At 53.5% G+C, this 14,256-nt stretch overlaps 1 protein-coding gene across 12 annotated transcripts in view; it reads right to left on the bottom strand.

Annotated features, from left to right (window-relative positions):
* Positions 1–14,256, bottom strand: part of LOC132675609 (CMRF35-like molecule 8) — a 38,492-nt gene extending 24,236 nt beyond the window's left edge. For 6 of the 12 annotated variants that reach the window (XR_013552211.2, XM_078438210.2, XM_078438202.2 and 3 more), the window contains exons 1-3: positions 4,846–4,955; positions 2,798–4,180; positions 455–790 (exon numbers count right to left, since the gene is read on the bottom strand). Coding sequence is in view for 11 of the 12 variants with exons in the window: in XM_078438210.2 (XP_078294336.1) it covers positions 455–790; positions 2,798–2,858 (397 nt within the window). In the remaining variant the exon portion in view is untranslated. Of the gene's footprint in view, positions 1–454; positions 791–2,797; positions 4,181–4,845; positions 4,956–5,335; positions 5,716–14,017 lie in introns of those variants that run through there. The other 6 variants (XM_078438207.2, XM_078438205.2, XM_078438204.2 and 3 more) reach the window with 6 other exon arrangements.

Here is a 14,256-nt window from a genome sequence, read left to right as displayed (position 1 = left end):
CGGAGAGCCCGTAGGTCACCCCTGTGCTCCAGATTCATCCTCCTCTAGCCACCGCCAGACGCTGCCCGCCTGGGATCTCTGTCTAAACTCCAAGTCTGACTGCAAGTCTGGCTGGAGGCCCCGCTATGCCCAGCAACTTCACCTTCGCCGTTTGGCCCCACCTGCCTCTCCATTCAGCTCCCACCATCCTGTAGCATGGCTCCCTCTCTCCTTTGCACACTCTGCCTTCTCAGCTGCCCCCTCCCAAGACTGAGCAGAGGGGTCAGCTTTTCCAGGAAGCCACCCTGACTCTCTTCCTCCACCTACTACCCGCCTCATACACACACACACACACACACACACACACACACAGTTTGCTCCAAGCCTCTGATCTGCTTCCTGCCTCGACTATTCCCGCCTGAGACCCTTCAGGGGCCCTGGTGCTGGCGCTGGGGGAGGGGTGTGTACAACTCACCTGGGATCACAGACACCACAATGTGGACGGCGGGGTCTTGCAAATATCCTCCTAACCAGGACGTATCGATCCCACATCGATATGTTCCTGCATCATCCTCTGTGAGGTTCTCCAAGGTCACTATGAAGGTGAGGTTTGCAGGATAGTCCCTGATGGATACGCGGCCGTCCCTCACTTCTTTGCTTGACCGTTTGGTCTCCACAATTTTCCAAAAACATGGCTTTTTGCACCAGTATTTGAAATGTTCTCTTAATTGCTCTTCATATGAACACTGCACGCTCAGGGAACTCCCCAAGGTTCCCGTCATGGAGGTGGGGCCACTTATAGAGGAGCAGCCTGGAAAACACAGCCGAGTGCGGGCCCCTCACCAGGTGGGCCTGGGTCAGGGGTGCCCTGGAAGTCACCCCCAAAGTTTCCCCATCTCACATTGGCCACCCCCCGTCAGCCAGAACCTTCCCTTCCTTTGCTTTTCTGTCACTCCCAAGATTTTTATCACAGCAGCCCCTTCTTCCAGACCCCAGCCTCCCTTCTGGCTGCTCATGGTCACCAAGTCCTATCCCTGAGAACCCCAGATAAACAAGTGAATCCCCCAACTCCGGAGGTCAGGAGAGGAACACACGCATATACACCCCACCCAGGAGGAAAGAAAGAGTAAGGTCAGAGCAGAAATCAGCGAATTAAGAAACAGGAACACAGTGGAGTTAGCATATACGTTGGAAACTTGATTTTTCGTATGGAAGATACCAACATTCTAGTGATAGCCAAGTCAAGAAAAATAGGAGACGCACATACACAAGTCATAAGAAAAATAACCAAGGTAATTTACAAGCCTCTACAAACAAGTCTGTAAACTTAGATAAAACAAATGATTTCCTATGTTTTGGAAAATATAAATTATCTCTATTGGCTGGAACGTATTTCTTTTTTTTTTAATGTTTATTTATTTCTGAGAGAGAGAGACAGAGCATGAGTGGGGGAAGGGCAGAGAGAGAGGGAGACACAGACTCCGAAGCAGGCTCCAGGCCCCGAGCTGTCAGCACACAGCCCAGCTCAGGGCTTGAACTCATGCACCCCAGGATCATGGCCTGAGCCAAAGTCAGATGCTTAACCGACTGAGCCACCCAGGTGCCCCCTGTTGCTGCTGTTTTTAAAAACACTTTGTGGGGTGCCTGGGTGGCTCAGTTGGCTAAGCGTCCGACTTCAGCTCAGGTCACGATCTCGCAGTTAGTGGGTTCGAGCCCCGCGTTGGGCTCTGTGCTGACAGCTCAGAGCCTGGAGCCTGCTTCAGATTCTGTGTCTCCCTCTCTCTCTGACCCTCCCTCGTTCATGCTCTATCTCTCTCTGTCTCAAAAATAAATAAACGTTAAAAAAAAATTAAAAAAAAAAACACTTTGTAACGAGACACAAGCAGACACCTTCTTCACACTTAATGGGAAACAGTGGACACCTGCCCTCGTCAGAGACAAGTCAAGGATGGTCACTGCATCATTCTGGCTGGACCAGCCTGTGGCCGATGAGAGAAACAAACGGGACAAACGGATATCCAAAAGGAACCACGAGCTCCCACTGTAGGCAGATTCCATGAAAACACAAGGACGCCCCAGAGGGTGATGGACAGAGTAGCTGTGGGAGGGTGACCCATTGCCAAATTAATACACAAAGGGAAGAGCTTCCCCGTGGCCAACCAGTTAGCAAACGGAGTCAAAGAAAACATGCAATTTGTAATCAAAATGACCAAAAGGATTTTAGGCACCCCAGGGACAGACCTGTCTAGGCGGTGCGTGCCTGTGTGCAGAGAGCTCCGGAGAGGCATGGAAGCCGGATCCCTGGAAACGGGAAGTCCTCTGCTCCCTGGAGAAGCTCTCCTCCCCGTGACTTCTCTGCCCTCCCCTTCCTCCCCACCACCGTCCCCTCCCCTCTGTCTCCATCTCTCTGCCTTGAGGACGCTGAGCCCCTCGCGCTGCCCTGGCTACACACACCTCAGTGCACCCCAGAGGATGGTGTTCTCGCCAGTCGTCACCCCTCCTCCACACCTGCACAAAACACACCCCCCTCCCCTCGGTGTGCTCAGCCTCAGCCACTCTCCCACCCGCTCTGCTGCCACCTGGTCGCCCCTCCTTCTTCCTGGAATAATCCATCCGAAACTGCCCTCAAAGCCCCTTCTGGGCGCCCCAATGTGGCTCATGGAAGGTCAGGTGAATGCCCTGTCTCACGTTTCCAGGGTACGATCCATCTTACGTGGTGGACACAGGGTGCCCCTCTCCCAGTGCCCCTTCCTGTGCTCCCCTGTCCCCCACAGCCTCCCTCACCGCTGAGCCTCCCCCTCCTCGGGCAGCCCCTCACCTGGGACCCAGAGAAGCAGCAGAGCCAACGGCAGCCACACGGCCTGGTCCGGCCACCTCATCTTCTCCGCACAGACGTCACCCACGGCAGTGCCAGGCGGCTTCAGGCCCCTTCAAGGAGGAGGGTCAAGTCTCCAAGGTTTCCACTTCTGCTTTTCTTTGTGCCTGCTGCTTCCTTGTTCAGTTTCTTTAGGTTCTGCTCCTAGGGCTGGTCAGAAAATGAAGGGCACAGAGGGAGCACAGCCACCGGGGATGGGGACCGGCTGAGACCCGCTCCCCCCCACCAGAACCATGCACCCTTCTACCCATCCCAGCTGTGCCACAGATGCCACAGATACTTCCAGGGGTGAGACCCCTACTCGCCCACAGCGCCCCAGACCTGAGCCACCCCTCCCGTCACACCCCCAAAAGCACAAGGCCAGCTGGGCTCAGAAATTCCTTGCAGGTCCAGGCGAGCACTCAGTGGGGAGGAATCAGGGCCAGCATCCTTCTCCAGCCTTGATGAGGCCACCCCAGGGAGCTCCCCTTCTGTGAGCCTGCAGCTCAAGGCCCAGACCCCTAAGCTGGCACAGTGACCTCAGAGTCTCTGAATGGCTCTCAGTCTTAGAAACGTCTCCTCAGGCTGTGACCTTCCTTCCTGTGCAGCCCCTGCTGGTCCCAGGTCAGGGCTGGGCACAGAGTGGGCACTTAGCAAGCTTTCAGGGACCCCTCCTTCCCTGATCCACGTGGAATTCAGACTCTAAATACACACACGCACACACACCTGTATACCCTGTGACAAGTGCCCTCAGCTTACACAGAATGGCCACACGCACATAGGAAGCCAATCCTAATGTGTGACATGTCATCTTATAGCCTGCACTGAGTGCCACCCACAGGGAGCCCTGTGCCATCTCTGGAGTCCCAAGAATGCCCTTCTCTCCTGGCTCCTTTGAGGATTTTCACTTTCCTCCTCCCTTCTGGCCACAGGAGCACCTTCCCCGGGAAGCTACAAGGAACCAAGGAAACTTGTCCATTCTCCTCTGGAAGGTTCCAAGCACAGAGTGTGGTGGGCATCAGAAGAATGTCTATGGCAATACAGTCATAGACTAGCTAAAGCTCATGAGGATTCAAGATCAAGATCTTGAACTGAACATGAAAATGTAGGAGAGGTATACTTGGTGGTTGCCTTGGTCTAATAACCACAAAGTTTCTCCAGAAATGCATATTTTCCAATTCAACCACCAAAAGACACTGCTACAGTCTTGAATGTCAAGGTTCAGAGGGGGACACACCAGACTGAGAAGCAGGAGGCCAGGATCTCCCGTGGCTTGTCTGCTTAGCACTGGTACAACCGTTGGTAAAAATCTGTGTCTCCTGCAAAATGTCAATGATCACGGCCAATCTGTGGGAATGAACAGCATAATAATTATAAAAATACTCAAAAGTGAGGTAATAATGTCCTTAGGTCAGTTTTTTTTTCCCCCGGGGAATACATCTTTACTTTAAAGAAAGGCAGGAGGAGGGTCTCCTGGGTGGCTCGGTTGATGAAGTGTCTTATTAACCTCAGGTCATGATCTCATGGTTTGTGGGTTTGAGCCCTGCATTGAGCTTTGTGCTGACAGCTCAGAGCTTGGAGCCTGCTTTGGATTCTGTGTCTCCTTCTCTCTCTGCCCCTCCCCCACTGGCACTCACTGTCTCCCTCTCTCTCTCTCTCTCTCTCTCAAACATACATAAAAACATTTTAAAGAAAGGCAGTAGGAAGATAGGATTCAATAGAGAGATGTATGCGTCATGAATAGGCTGTGAGCTATGGAGTGTGATTCTTCTAAGGGGCACAGAGAAACATCGAGACTACTGAAAGAGGAAGGGCAGGGGCCTCGATCCCCGCCACATCCACCTTGCTGGCCCCAACCTGTCCGCAAACGCTAGGGAAGAAACGAAATGATGCAAAATTGCCACGTGATGTTAGAAAATAAGGGAAATGACGCCTTCCCCACCACCGATAACCACTAGCAGACATGATTTAGGGGAAGACCAAGGCTGAGAGCCGCAGGCCTGAGCCCCCACCTTCCCAGGAGGGGTCCTGCAGCTGCAGAACCTCTCATCAGCTTCGGAGCCTCTTCCCAGCATGGACACATGCACTCAGAGGCCAGCGGGGACAGGGGCGGACACTCTCTGGGCAGACACAGTGGCAGCAGCCTCCACACTGAGTCCTATGAACGGTAGGGGTCCCAGGAAAGATTTGGGGGTGGTTTAGCTGTGGGGCCATTCGGCAGAACTTCCCTTTCTAAGGGGGCACAATCTCAGAGCCGCCCTCTCCCTTGGGCAGTCGGTGGCTCCCATCAGTCTGCCTCTTCGTCTCCAGACCTCAAGGCCCACGGGGGTCTCTGGGAGCACCTCGCCCACTGTGGGTACCCCTCAAGGGTGGCCAACAGGCCAAGGGGCTGGGCACCGAGGGCTGCACAGCAGTTAGTGGCCACATGACTGGCTGGTGGTAGGAGGGGAGCTGACAGTTGGGCGAGCCTGGAATGAGAGGGGAGAAGAAACCAGCACCTACTATGGGACAAGTGCTTTGTCTCCAGGGGGTCAATGTCTTCGGGATTCCCGAGGCAAACAGACCACTGTGCATGAGAGGCAGTGGGGGCGGGGCGGCCAGGAAGGAGGATGAAGCAAAGGAAACATCTGGTTGCCCAATCTGGCCCGGACTGTTTCTCCGCTGGACTCCCCGAGACTGCCCGCACCCCAGCCTCCTCCTGCCCATCTCAGGGGAAGCTACTCCAGCATGGCTGGACCCTCCAGGGTCCCAGGCAGCTTGACCAACCTATATTCCAGCGCATTCCACAGTCCCAGGGTCGCAGTCCATCACCAGCTGGTCGTGGCCTGTAACACGCTCTCTTGCTTGGCCCCGGGCATGCTGTAGTCTAGACTGAGCGGAAACTGTGGGTGAGCAGAGGAGTGTCAGTGCTGGCCAGAGGCCTGAGAGTGTTCTCTGTCCCCCAGAGGACTTCCTGGCCACAGAGCCCCTGCTCCATGAGGGTCCTCTGTAGAGAAGGTGCCTGGACCTGTAGAGAATGTCTGCACCTGCAACCTAGGGTTTTGCAGAGCTCAGCAGGAGCATCTACCTGGGGACTGCTCCTGGCTCTGCCCCGAGGGCAGCCCTGGGGCTCCGCAAAGTCCCAGTCGTAAGGACGGGATCAGCAGCTGCGGGAGGGGACATGGGTCATTCCTTCATCTTCGACCTCCTCCATCGTTCCAGGCTGCAGTCAAGCCATCCCCTCAGAAGACATCCCTGCCTCCTCCAGGCCCCTCTGAGCCCCCTCCTGCATCCCCGGCCCCTGCAAAGTCTGGTTCTGGGTTTGCTCACCCATGCTGGGGTGACACTGAATGCCTCCCTTCTCATGGTAAGACTCCATGGAAGCAGGGCCCCCGCAGCCCCAGGTTCATGTGCCCACCATGTTGCCCAGGGAAGGAAAACCAGATCTGGGGACAGATAACAGGGAAGCCAGGGCACCAGGGCCCCTCTCGTCCTCTTGCCAAACTCCATCCTCAGGAAGAAGAAAGGGCTAGAGCTTAAAACGGTGTGAGCATGTGATCATCCATCCAACTGAGCACTTAAGACTTGTGCCCTTACCCTAAACTACTGCTCAACAGAAACTAGGTGCAAGCAGAGGCCAGCAGCCTGCACACCGGGCAGGGAAGACAGGGGCAGCATCCAGGGCTCTGTGACCGTCCTCTGCCAATCCCCCCAGGGACACACAAAGCTGGCGGGTGGGTAGGGGCAGCCTCCCCCGGCACCGGCCTCGTGTGTCTCCTGAATCACAGCTGATAACCTGGGAGGTGGGTGCAACAACCCCAAGCTCTGTGGGCCATACTACAACTGTCGAGTGGGTAACTGCTCGGGGCAGGGGGAGAGTGAGTTCTAGAAGGCAGTGGAGGGCACCAAACTGCTGACCCAGGAGTGTAATGGGGAAGAGGATGTTGGGCCTCCGAGTCCTCCCTCCCCCGGCCTCCCCCCTACCCATCACCACCTTCTGCTTCTTCCTCCTTCCTCTCCCAAGAGCAGCCCCAGGCCTCTTTCCATGTAGAATGACACCAGACGAACCTAAAACAGTCTCTGGGGGCTCTTGCCCCTGCGCTGACAGGGGGTGGGTGGGGGTGGGATGAACCTGCAAACCATCCATTCAGAAACTTCTAAAATTGGCTTGGGAAGGGGCACATTTGGCCTCGAGCTTGAATATCTGAGTGTCTGACACTCTGGGAATAACCCCAACTCAGGAAGGTCAGACGCTTCTTCAAACACATGCACACACACCCCTGTAACCACCTTGACCGCTCCACTCCCCCCACCCCACCGCTGCCGCCCAGCTCATCTGTCCGTCACACAGCAGCCTTCCTACAGGCATTTCCAGAAGCTGGTAGAATGTGTGTGTTTCAAAGGGCCACCTCAGGCCAGCCCAGAGCTCGTGGCACCTTGCCGTGGGTGAGGGCGAGCTATAGACATGGCCACGCCTGTTCTGACACAGCAGGTGAGTGTTACACGCGCCGCCCGTCCGCAGAGGTGAAGCCAAATGTGTTGCCTCAACTTGCCTGCATCTCGTGTGTTCTTTTTAATTTCTTTCCGGTTTTCTGTGCCTCCCTGAGAGCCAGAGAGGTCTGGCCATTTCCATTTTCTGAGTCACTTAGTATATTACAAAATGAAGAGAGTCCAAAAGAGGATTAAAGAAAATTAGACATTTAGCAATTCGAGGCTTTTGACATGCAGCACATGCACACGTACATGCGCACACACACACGCGGCAAGAAATGGAACTGTTCCTCAGTTATGAGGTTTATAAAAATATTAACTCACAGTGTGGGCTGGTGGTGGGACCCAGGTGCAGAGCAATGGGAAAGATACCTTCTCTCCTTCCCAGCAGGGGATGTCCCATAAACTGTGACTTTAAGAACCAACTCACTTAGCTCAAGCCCCGCTTCAGGTGAATCCCACTTCTCTCCCTCTCCCTCTGTTTCTCTGCTCCTCACTCACTTGTGCACTCTCTTTCTCAAAAAAAAAAAAAAAGAAGAAGAAGAATTGACCATATAGAACTTCGGGGCGTCTGGGTGGCTCAGTCAGTTGAGTGTCCAACTTCGGCTCAGGTCATGATCCCACGGTTTGTGGGTTTGAGCCCCGTGTGGGTCTTTGTACTAAAAGCATGAAGCCTGCCTCGGATTCTCTGTCTCCCTCTCTTTCTGCCCCTTTCCTACTTACACATACTCTCACTCTCTCTCTCTCTCTCTCTCAAAAATGAATAAGCGTTTAAAAATTTTTTTAAAAGGAACCAACTCACTTAGGAATAATGTCAATCCTATCCAGATGGCCAACAGGCACATGAAAAGATGCTCAACGTTGCTCCTCATCAGGGAAATACAAATCAAAACCACACTCACATACCACTTCACGCCAGTCAGAGTGGCTAAAATGAATAAATCAGGAGACTATAGTTGCTGGCGAGGATGTGGAGAAATGGGAACCCTCTCGCACTGTTGGTGGGAATGCAAACTGGTGCAGCCGCTCTGGAAAACAGTGTGGAGGTTCCTCAAACCATTAAAATAGATCTAACCTATGACCCAGCAATAGCACTGCTAGGAATTTATCCAAGGGATACAGGAGTGCTGATGCACAGGGGCACTTGTACTCCAATGTTTATAGCAGCACTTTCAACAATAGCCCAATTATGGAAAGAGCCTAAATGTCCATCAACTGATGAATGGATAAAGAAATTGTGGTTTATATACACAATGGAATACTACTTGGCAATGAGAAAGAATGAAATCTGGCCTTTTATAGCAACGTGGATGGAACTGGAGAGTGTTCTGCTAAGTGAAATAAGTCATACAGAGAAAGACAGATACCATATGTTTTCACTCTTACGTGGATCCTGAGAAACTTAGCAGAGGACCATGGGGGAGGGGAAGGGGGAAAAATTATAGAGAGGGAAGGAGGCAAACCAGGAGGAGTCTTAAAAACTGAGAATAAACTGAGGGTTGATGGGGGTTGGGAGGGAGGGGTGGGTGGGTGATGGGTATTGAGGAGGGCACCTGTTGGGATGAGCACTGGGTGTTGTATGGAAACCAATTTGACAATAAATTTCCTACCAAAAAAAAAAGGAATAATGTCAATCCTAAGTTTGAAGAAATGCTCTCACAAAATTGGGTTCTGGTAATGGTCGTACAACTGTAAATTTACTAATAATTATTGAAGCACACATATAAAATGAGTAAATGTTACAGCATGATACCTAAATTTTTAAAAAACAAATTTAAAGCCCGTTGTGGCTATGAGCCCACAGGCCTTCTGTCCACCACCTCCCCACCCCCATCTTGACCTGTGTATGTCCTTCTTCTTGATTTTTTATTCCCTCATCTGCCCCAATCTCCCTCAGATCCTTCCTGGCCCTGATCAGATGTTAGCATTTCAAAGAGCTGGTTCCCTCCTTCCTGTAAAGTGAAAGGAACCGGGGAAGGCTGTCAAGTGCCAAAGTAGCTAAAAACTTCCAGAAGAGGGAGTGGTTGTCTCTATCTCTCCCAAGGAAGCGAGGAACCACGTGGAGTAGTGGCCGGGCCGCTTGTCAGCAGTGCTGAAGGCAAGATCCGCTGCCCTGGCCTGGCCTCTGGTATGCCCAACTCATTCCTATCCGGCTCCATTGCACCCTGAATCCCGACACCTTCCATGCTTCCACTCCTGACTGCACCCACCTCCCCCCCCGCCCCCCCCCTCCCCGCCCCGCCACTGGCTGCACCTTGGCTCTACCCCAGTCCGGCCCTGCCTGTCTGTTCTATCTCTGGTTGGCCCCTGGGGACACATGAGGGCCCTAGAGAATGAGGTAGTGGAGTAGGGAGTGAGCACGGGCTGGAGAGAGTAGGGCTGGGGTAGGTCCGATGGCCAAACCTGGCCTTAGAGCAGGCAGGCTGTTGGACCAGGGAAGTCCGACAGTCCTGGTCCTAATTCCCAAGGTGGCTGGAACTAGGGAACACAAATCAGGCAGCGGGTCCCAGCAGGCCAGAGGCAGTGCAGTCTGCTTCCAATAGGGAGGTTGCTCTCCCTAGAACCCAGGTAAATTCAGAACTGAGCGGCCGAGCAGCCCTTATCGCCACCCAGGGGTGGTTGTCTGAACTGCCGGCTTTCCTGGACGGTAACGTTGTTCCTATCTCTGCAAACCAGGAAGTGGAGAGGTTTCCGTACACACATCCAGGCGTGTGGCATTGATCCTTCCAGATCCTCCAGCCAATAGACCAGGAGCGAGGGGAAGGCTCCAGCCCCTTGGAAAGAAAGTGTGGGGGCTTCTGAGAAGCAGGGGGTCCCTCTGTGGTGGAGGAGGGACAGGGGAAGGGAGGAGGGGGAGAAGTATGGAGAAGGGAACAGACAGAGAGCCCAGCTCTCAGACCAGGCCGCACAGGAGGGCTGGCGGATGCTGGAACTCAGGCTCTGGGGTCTCTCGGGTGCCTGGTTCCCAGCCAGTGAGACCCAGGGGACGCTCAGATGCCCAACCAGATGGTCGGCTGAGGTTCACCTGGGACTGCCCAGCTGCCTGTTAGGTTGAGCAGGCTGGTTATAGAAGGGGGCAGGGCTGAGGCTGCAGGTGGGGGAGGGCAGCAGCCTCACCTCTGGGACTGAGAAGGCAGAGGCCGGAACGCATCAACCTCCCTGCCCTCTACCGTAAAGCTCTGGGGTCAAGGCCCACGTACTCTAAGGCTCCCTGCTGACAGGAACTCCCTTCTGAATGTGTGTTTTGGCCACAGTTGAGGAAGAGACCCAAGATGAGACCTTCAGTGCTGCGGAGTTTCCAGCTCTAGAAAATAGGAAGCTTGGCTTTTGTGGTGGGTGGCTTCAGGGGTCCGAGTGCATGAGCCTGTCTGTGCAGGGAGGGGATGGGATGTGGAAGAAACAGCGCTTGGGGAGCCCGTCAGTGAAGCAGAAAGAGGTGTAATCCTGAGACAGCTTTCCAGCCCTACGGACCGCATTGGTTTATGCAAAAGCTGGGGTTCTCAACCGTGGATGAACATCAGACTCGCCTGGGGAGCTTTTTAAAAAAATACCCATGCCCGGGCCACCTTTCCAATCTCCTTCCCCTTTTCCCCACCCAGGTGCACCTTGAGGTTCTGACTCAGTTGATTTGAGCGGAGCCCTGGGACCGCCCGCACGTGCTGAGGAAGAGGGAGGGTGTGGGAGGTGGGATGCTGCAGAAGAGAGCAAGAAGTTTAAGACAAACCCTGGATGCACCCAGGAGCAGAGTTGTAACTCAGAAATCAGCTGTGCATTTGATTTCAGGGAGCCACTCTCTAACCCCTGGATCACCAAAACTCTCTCCACAGACAGGGCGTTTGCACAAGGGAACTCGACATAACAACAAAGCCCCAAGGCTGTGGGATCTGGTGTCCCAGCCCCAATCCTTCCGCAAGATCAGACCCACAGAGTTGGCTCTGAAAGTAAATGGATGCTGACCGACAGTGACGACGAGCAGGGACTCTGGGTCTCACGGCCTGACTTTGAATCTCAGTCCTGCCACTGACAAGCTGTGTGATCTTGGCTGAGTTATTAACCTCTCTGAGCCTCAGCTTGTCCACCTGTATGTAAGACGGGGACAATGATGGCACTACTCCCCAGTATCCACGCTCCATAAAGTTTTGAGGTTGCTGTCTACACTGGCTTTATCACATCACCATCATCCTGCTGTGTTGGGGAGGGGGGTGGGGGGGGAGTGAAGTGAGCCTCAGCCTGTGCCTCTTCCTTAATATCCAAAGCCAACAGAACAGCTTCCTGGTCCTCACTCTTCTACAGAGGGCTAGGACAAGTCCCTTCAGGTTGACTGTTCCAGCCAAGATCTGAGACACTGCCATGCTTCTGAACCCACCAGAGGGCACTCTATGCCCAGTTCATTGGTTTATTTGACAGCTACTTAAGGACTACCTACATTGTGCAAAGCGCTGGTCCCGAAGATAGGGACAAGAAGATAAAACCATGATAATTCTCCTTTCTGGGGAGTTCAGAGTTTGGTGGGTAGCACATAAAAAAAGACAGGAAAACAAAGGATTGCCTTAAAAGGTAGAAATGATACTCAAGTCAAGGCAAAAATCCCAGTGGCCAGGGTGGGAAAGGGCCTCTCCCTTCTATCAGACACAAGAAACAGTGCAGACAAGTGGCCTGGGGGTCCTGGATCCCAGCTCTGTGACCCTGCCCACATCAGTCAGTCCCGTTTGATTTCTGTCCTCCAAGAATTCTGGGAGAAGGATGAAGAGTCCTTGAAAATTCCAGAAGGATGTCCAGCCTGACCCCAAAGAGAGCCTCAGTCCGTGGGACGACAGGCCTTCGGTCATCTGGCTCCTCCCCTTTCTACCTCACACACCCTGCCCCCCAAGGCAGTCCCCACCAGGTGATTGCAAGTTTCCCCGCACTGTGGGCCAGTCACCCAGCTGTCCCAACGCTCCCAAGCAGCCTTCACAGGACCCTCAGGAGGGAGTCAGGAGTGGGGACAATATATAGCTTATCTGGGTTTCCACCACAGGGCCCCAGGCTTGGTTAACTGTCACAGCCACTGGGGTCCCAGTTAGGAATACAGATTTCTGGGGCTCATCTCAGACCTCCTGCATCCAGATTCTCCAAGGCTGGGACTGGGAATCTGTCATTTCAACAAGCCACCCAAGATGATACCTACAATCAAACAAGATTAGGAAGCTCTACCATGCAGAATTGGGGATGCTTGGGATTCTACTTGTGCTCAGAGGCGGGGGATAGGCTAAGCTAGATTAGGACAGGACAGGACAGGACAGGACTGTGCCTTGCACTTCCCAGCCAACTCCATAATATTTGCTGAATGACATAAGCCAGTGCAAGTGGACTTAAAGAGCTCTCTGGCATGAACGTGTGCAGGTACAGAGACAGGAAGCCCTACAGCTTCCCCCAGACAGCCTCTGGATTTCCCTTGGCTCCCGGAAGAGGTCGGGGACATGTCCCATCCAGAAGGAGGGCCTTGGAGTCCTGGTGAAGAGTTCCCTGCTGCACTCACTGTGCCTCTACATCCTTGAGCATCAGAAGTATTTGTTAAAGCATCGTGTGAGCAACAGAAAAGTATCTAATGGTTGTGGCAGTCCAGATCCTTTCAAAGCTGTGTTACAAATAGTTCAGGGGAAATTTTTAAAGAAGGAGAGAAAGAAGGAAAGAAAGAAAGAAAGAAAGAAAGAAAGAAAGAAAGAAAGAAAGGGGGAGGGAGGGAGGGGAGGGAGGGAGGAAGGAAGAGAGAGAAGGAAGGAAGGAAGGAAGGAAGGAAGGAAGGAAGGAAGGGAGGGAGGAAAGAAGGAAGGAAGGGGCGTCTGAATGACTCAGTTCAGCTTCCAACTTTTGGTTTGGCTCAGGTCATGATCTTGTAGTTTCTTGACTTTGAGCTCCCTCTACCCGCCCCCCCCCCCACCTTGGGCTCTGGGCTGGCAGCATGGAGCCTGCTTGGGATTCTCACTCTCCCTCTCTCTCTCTGCCCCTCCCCCACTCACATGCGCTTTCTCTCTCTCTCTCTCTCTTTCAAAACCAATTAACTTTTTAAACTTTTTTTTAAAAATTAAAAGAAAAAGAAAAGAATAGTTCCAGCACAGGATGGGATGGCTCAGGCCACCTTTGTGTCACGGGTGAGGTTGTGGCCAGCACGATCCTGGTTTACAGCCTGGCAGTTCCCCCTGTCACCGACTGTGCGTTGGGAGGAGAGACTGGGAGACCCCAGTGAAGGAGAAGTAAAGCCCAGGAGAGAAGGTGGAGATGACGAGGTTAGGGCCTCTCTAAGGATTTCAAGATTTAAAATCTGCACGTGGAGGAAGGTCCTAAAGGAATGACCATCAGAAAGATAAAACACAGGGAAGAAACAACAACAACAACAACAACAACAACAACAAAGATAAAACGCAGAACTTCTAGGATTAGTGTCAAGATTCTTCCAAGAAGCCCTGACTCTGTCCCCAGGTCCCCCGCTCCTGGCTGGCCAAAGGGTGGTCAGAAAACCTTCCCTGGTCATAGTTGGGACAGCCGAGGCAGGATGGCCACCTGAAAAGGCATTTCCTTGGCGTCCAGTACCCGGGAATGCCGGGGTGGGGGACCTCCCTCCCTCCCTGCAAGGCTGAACTTCCTTGAGGACCCCGATGAGCCAGAAACCAGTCAGGAGGACTAGCTGTCCCTCTTGCCCTCCAGTGGGAACACGACACTGCATTTGGGTGTTACCTCTGGCTCGTGTGTCCTAGGAAGACAGGATTCTCCAACCTCCTCCCAGGTGGTCTTAGGCCCAGACGGGCTGGTGCTGCTCACTCCTGGGGGTGGCTGAGGCAGCGGTGTCTCTGTGCCCCAAGGTGGGCAGGTGCCCATGGCTTTTATGGCTTCCCTAGGGGACGACTGTGGGCCCATGGTGACATCCAATCACAGCTCTGTTGCCTCATCTGGGATGCTGGGGGACAGATGCTTTT

Source organism: Panthera onca, chromosome E1, assembly GCF_046562875.1.
Source record: "Panthera onca isolate mPanOnc1 chromosome E1, mPanOnc1 haplotype 2, whole genome shotgun sequence".
Classification (NCBI taxonomy): domain Eukaryota; kingdom Metazoa; phylum Chordata; class Mammalia; order Carnivora; family Felidae; genus Panthera; species Panthera onca.
The sequence above is the reverse complement of the archived record's forward strand: the minus strand, read 5'-3'. Positions and strand labels throughout refer to the sequence as shown.